The sequence below is a fragment of the Propithecus coquereli genome, unplaced genomic scaffold (genome assembly GCF_000956105.1).
Source record: "Propithecus coquereli isolate 6110/MARCELLA unplaced genomic scaffold, Pcoq_1.0 Scaffold126, whole genome shotgun sequence".
NCBI lineage: Eukaryota > Metazoa > Chordata > Mammalia > Primates > Indriidae > Propithecus > Propithecus coquereli.
In genome coordinates this window covers 1,317,728-1,322,822 of record NW_012136747.1, presented here as the reverse complement: position 1 = coordinate 1,322,822, position 5,095 = coordinate 1,317,728, and the positions used below count along the sequence as shown (strand labels likewise).

The 5,095-nt window shown below is 50.0% G+C and overlaps 1 protein-coding gene across 1 annotated transcript in view; it reads right to left on the bottom strand.

Annotated features, from left to right (window-relative positions):
• Positions 1-4,528, bottom strand: part of NDUFA6 (NADH dehydrogenase (ubiquinone) 1 alpha subcomplex, 6, 14kDa) — a 9,182-nt gene extending 4,654 nt beyond the window's left edge. Inside the window, exon 1 of the mRNA XM_012638127.1 lies at positions 4,248-4,528. Coding sequence (XP_012493581.1) covers positions 4,248-4,386 — 139 coding nt within the window. The 5' untranslated portion in view covers positions 4,387-4,528. The remainder of the gene's footprint in view (positions 1-4,247) is intronic.
• Between the last annotated feature and the right edge of the window lie 567 nt (positions 4,529-5,095).

Genomic DNA, 5,095 nt, shown 5'->3' with positions numbered 1-5,095 from the left:
CTCAAACTCCTGGGCTCAAGCCATCCTTCTGCCTCAGCCTCCCGAGTAGCTGGGACTACAGGCATGCGCCACCATGCCCGGCTAATTTTTTCTATGTATATTTTTGGTTGTCCAGATAATTTCTTTCTATTTTTTCAGTACAGACGGGGTCTCGCTCTTGCTCAGGCTGGTCTCGAACTCCTGAGCTCAAATAATCCGCCTGCCTCGGCCTCCCAGAGTGTTAGGATTACAGGCGTGAGCCACCACGCCCAGCCTTCGGCCTTCTGTGCTCTTTTAAGGAAAGGAATGTGAGGAATCTCCGTACTTACCTTTCCTGCATTTTTTTTTTTTTTTTTTTTTGAGACAGGGTCTAGCTCTGTGGCCCTAGAGTGCCTTGGCGTCAACCTAGCTTACAGCAACCTCAAACTCCTGGGCTCAAGCGATCCTCCTGCCTCAGCCTTCCAAGTAGCTGGGACTACAGGCAAGCACCACCACACCTAGCTAATTTTTTCTATTTTTTAGTAGAGACGAGGTCTCACTCTTGCTCAGGCTGGTCTCAAACTCCTGACCTCAAGCAATCCTCTCACCTCAGCCTCCCAGAGTGCTAGGATTACAGGCGTGAACTACCACGCCTGGCCTCCTGCATTTTTATTAACATTTCAGATTCCTGCCCAACCTTGGGAACAAAAACCAAAGTGCCTCTAGACATACTTATGGATCATCAGCACCAGCTCATGATCTCCTGAACCACACACCAGGGCACTGGGCGTATGAATCTTCTCTTCAGCAAAATGTTCACATGCATGAATGCAAAGTTTTGCTTAAAATTTCAGCAGGTCAGAGATCCCCCCGAATAGCCATCCTCCCAGGTTAAGAACCCTTGTTTTGAGAGAGAGAAATTCCACAGCTTTGTCCTAGGTTCCCTCCTCTCATCCCAACACCCCGAACATACCCAGCCACCCGTAAGAAAGCTGCAGGAAGGCAAACAGACATAGCGTAGCTGAATTCTTCTTTGGTCTAAATCGGTGGTTCTCAAACCAGTGATGACTTTACCCGCCCAAACATTTGGTAATGTCTGGAGGCATTTTTGGTTGTCACAGTGTGGGGAGAGTGCTACTGGCATCTAGTGGGTGGAGGCCAGGGATGGTACTCAACATCCTACAATGTACAGGACAGCCCCATACAACAAATGCACTGTTGAGAAACTCTGGGGTAAATCAATTCCAACTGTTCTTTCTCACCTCACAGATTCCTGGCTTATTCTTTGAATCCTGACTATTTAGATTTCAACTTGAAAAAATCTGAGAGGCTCAAAAGGAAGATAAGGAAGTGCCCCTTTTGGACGAAGGTGACTTTTCCACAGTCTCTGTGTGCTCTCCCAAAGTTATGGTTAAGGCTTTCCTGGGTCCAGAAGGCTCTGACAGATTAGGAAGGACAACACTGATGCAGCTCTCAGCTGTTTGCTCAATTCACTTCGGTACTAGGCAATGCTTGGATGGGAAGGCAGCATGGTGTAACAGAAAAGATCGTGGGATCAGGGGTCAAATAGGCTGAGTAGGGACTCCAGATGTTTAGGAACTATAACCTTGTCTGGGGTACAGCCTCCTGAGCCTGTTTTCTCATCTAAAAAATAGAAAATAACCTCTAACCTAATTCCTTTACAGGATAGTGAAAAATCAAGTGACAACACCTTATAAACAGTAAACATGATACATATGTTGGCTGTTAAAGTGTTTAGCACTTTTTTCCCAACTTCTATGATACTTTGGGTTTAATTATCTGGTTATATGTCTATCTCCCTGACTAGACCATTAAGACCCTTGAAGGCAGGGTCGTGATTTATTCACTTTTGTATCTCTCTAGACATCTAGTATTGACCCTGGAGTGCTAGAGGTACTCAGTGAAATGGAAATTAAATGAACTAATTGTTTCCACAAAAAGTCTCCTGTTATGGCCAGCAGGCAGCATTTCATATTTTTTCAAAGGAGAGATTCAAAGGCAGTTCTGTCCCTCTGCTCCTGTGCCAAACTGGGCACCAGGAGATTCAGGGAACACTACAGTAGGAGCTAAGAGCCAGGTATTAGGGTTTTACAGTCAGGCTCTCCTACTTACTAATGGTGTGACCTGACACAAGTTTATGTGCCTCGGTTTTGTCATCTATAAGGCGGGGAGACAATTAGACCCCATCCTAAAATAAGGCAATGTAAAGCATTTAGCATAGTGATGAGCTATACATAAGCATTTCAATAAATGTTAGTTATCAATACTATCACTTATTGCCAATCCTTGGTTTGGTTCCTCGGCTGGAGTCATGGTGATGGAGGCCATGACACCAGTGTAGCACAGGCCTGAGCAAGTGACCGGCTTCAGGCTACCGATCTTCCCCACGAGGGTGTACTGTCCCCCTTCTTTCCCCCCCGCTCTTCCCCCGCTCTCTATGCTCCTGTAAAGCTCTCCCTTCTTTTCTTCCTCTCAGTCCAGGACTTTCTTCCCAAACAGTTTTTGAGGGAAGATCCTGGGAGGGGGTAGTTTATTTATTATTTATTTTTTTACATCTGTGCAAGTCACACAGAAAGGGAGGGAGTAGTTAGGGTCTTCACAGCCAGGGTACCTGGTTTCCCTCTTTAACTCAGCCACTGATTTTTACCCTTCACAAACCACCCTTCCTGAATCTCGCCTCCATCCCCCCATACCTCCCACCAGCAACAGGAAAAGGTTGTGGACACTCAAAGAAGTATTCTTGAAGTTTTTAAACATCTGAATTGGAATTGCACCCCCCCCACACACTGCCCCCTACTATCCACCCATCCCCCAAAGGCATTTATAGTCTCTAAACCAGCAGATCATTCAAGCTCCTCCTTCCCCAGTAGCAGGTGGGTTTTAGTTCTGATCTTTAGCAATTTTTCAAAAAGTGACCTTGAGGACAGGACTCCGTGGAGCAGACAGTTCTCACACATCAAAGAACTGGGTTCTGCAGAGAGACTCCTGCTAGGGTAAGCCCTGTAAATAACAGTAACAACAGAGCAGCCAGTATTTGAGGGGTATTAACTAGGTGCCACCCTGTTCTAAGCACTTTAGATATTCTAACCTATTTCATAAAGTAACTCCCTGAAGAAGGCACTATTATTATCTCCATTTTACACATGAGGAAGCTGAGGCACGGATGAAATAACTCGCCCCAGGTCACATATCCACTAAAGGGCAGAGCCTGGAGACAAGTGCATGCTCCTAAGCACCGTGTTCCACTGCCTCTCACATACAAGTAGGGAGTAGCAGCCCAAGGAACGCTGTGCTGCTCAACTCACTGAAAAGCACCTTCTCTCTCAGACCAGCATGATGGTCTGCTAAAACGCACTAAGTCAAATAAAGAAAATAACGAAATATCGACAGTCCCTGACATCTGTGCTGTCCTTACAGTTTAGATGAGATATCCCCCAGCCTTTCTTTTATCTAGTACAGTGGGCAGCACTGAGGGGGATACCGAGATAAGAAAACAGTCTCTGCACTCTGGGAGCTTACATACTAATCCTTCAGGTGAACAGACTGGTTTTATGCCACCTAAGTGAAGGGAAGGGTTCTGAGGTGGTAGGGGGCAGACCAGCAGTGGGCAGGGAGAGAAATTCAATAAATACTACAGGCAGGGAGAGCTAGGGAGCAAGGTTGGGAGACTGGAGGGGAGGGAGGCCATCTCGCCTGGAAGAAACAGAAAAGGTACCACTGACTTACTGGACCACCTGGGAAAGGCATTTCCCTTCTCTGGTTCAGTTTCTTTCCGTATAAGGAGGGGGAGTGGGAGCTGGGTGATTGCTGAAATCCTACAGCCACTTGGGTTACAAAACCTAGTGGGCGTCTGTAAATATATCCTGGAACTCTAGGGTTGACTCTGGGTTCCAGATCCACCAAAGGCTAGCTCTGGGCTTTGGGCACATCACTTCGCCTCTTGGTGCCTCAGTTGCCCACCTAGAAAATGAGTACGTCATTGACAGTCCTCTGTCCTCCCTCCCGGGGGTGCTGTAAGAATTACAGGGGACAAAAGAGACCAAAGGGCCGAGGGCTGTACGCGGATGCTGGGCACGGCTGGTCTGACCCCAGGCACCGCCGCCAGGTCGGGCCCACCATATGCTCAGGTGACCCTCTTCCCCCGAAGCATCAGGAGTCGCCTCTGGCCAAGTTAGTGACCTCAGCTAGGCCCGAGAGAAAAGTGGGCCGAGCCGGCTGCGACCTTGAGCTGCTGCCTCCGGGGCCCCACGTGCGCTGCTGCCTCTCACCAGTGTTCGGCACCTCCCGATACCAGGCGCGGTAGAGCTCGCGAACCCTCCGCTTGGCCTCGTTCATGTCTCGACTGAAAATGGGCTTCACAGAGGTGCTGGCCGCAGCAGCAACCCGGTGGACGCCGCCCGCCGCCATCTTGCTAGGGAAACCACCTCCCCAACCTCACCGGCTCCTCAAGCTGTGCGCGGGGCCGAGGACGAATGTCTTTTCTCATTGGCTAAAATGGAACGCCACGCCCCTATGCCCCGGTGGGCGGGAGGACGGCTCTGGGGCTCTCCAATTGGCTGGGAAGTCTCTCGCTCTGGGTGGGAGAACATCTCGTGGAGGCTGCGCACGTTCATTTGCAGAAACGCCTCTTGGCCTTGGGTCTCCCTAACTGTCGCTCTGAGGGGCCGGTGGCGCCGTCAGGGGGCGCTCGGGCCCTTGGCTGGCTGGGTGCTGGCGCCGGGGTCGCGGAGCGGCTGCTGGGTCTCCCTTGGCGTTCAGCCGTCCGGCTGTCCAACGCCTACGGCGCTCCTGGGTAGCGCCCCAGAGGCCCCGAAGACCTTCCTCGACCAGTCCCTGCGCGCGGGCCGTGGGCCCCCGAGGTGACGGCTGAGGCAGATAATGGCGCCTGCGCTGTCGTGGTGCTGGCCCGGCCCCTCGGCGCCCTTTCTGCAGCAACAGTTTGTGTATATGTATATAAATATATATATATGCCTATAAACCAAGCTCGCTCTTAGCGCTTAAATGTCAAAGCGCTTTCCTGACTTTTAACTTCTTGGCGCTTCTCCACAACCCCCATAGGTAGGTTATAGCATCAGCCTTTTAGACAAGAACATTTGCATCCCAATTCCTGATTTCT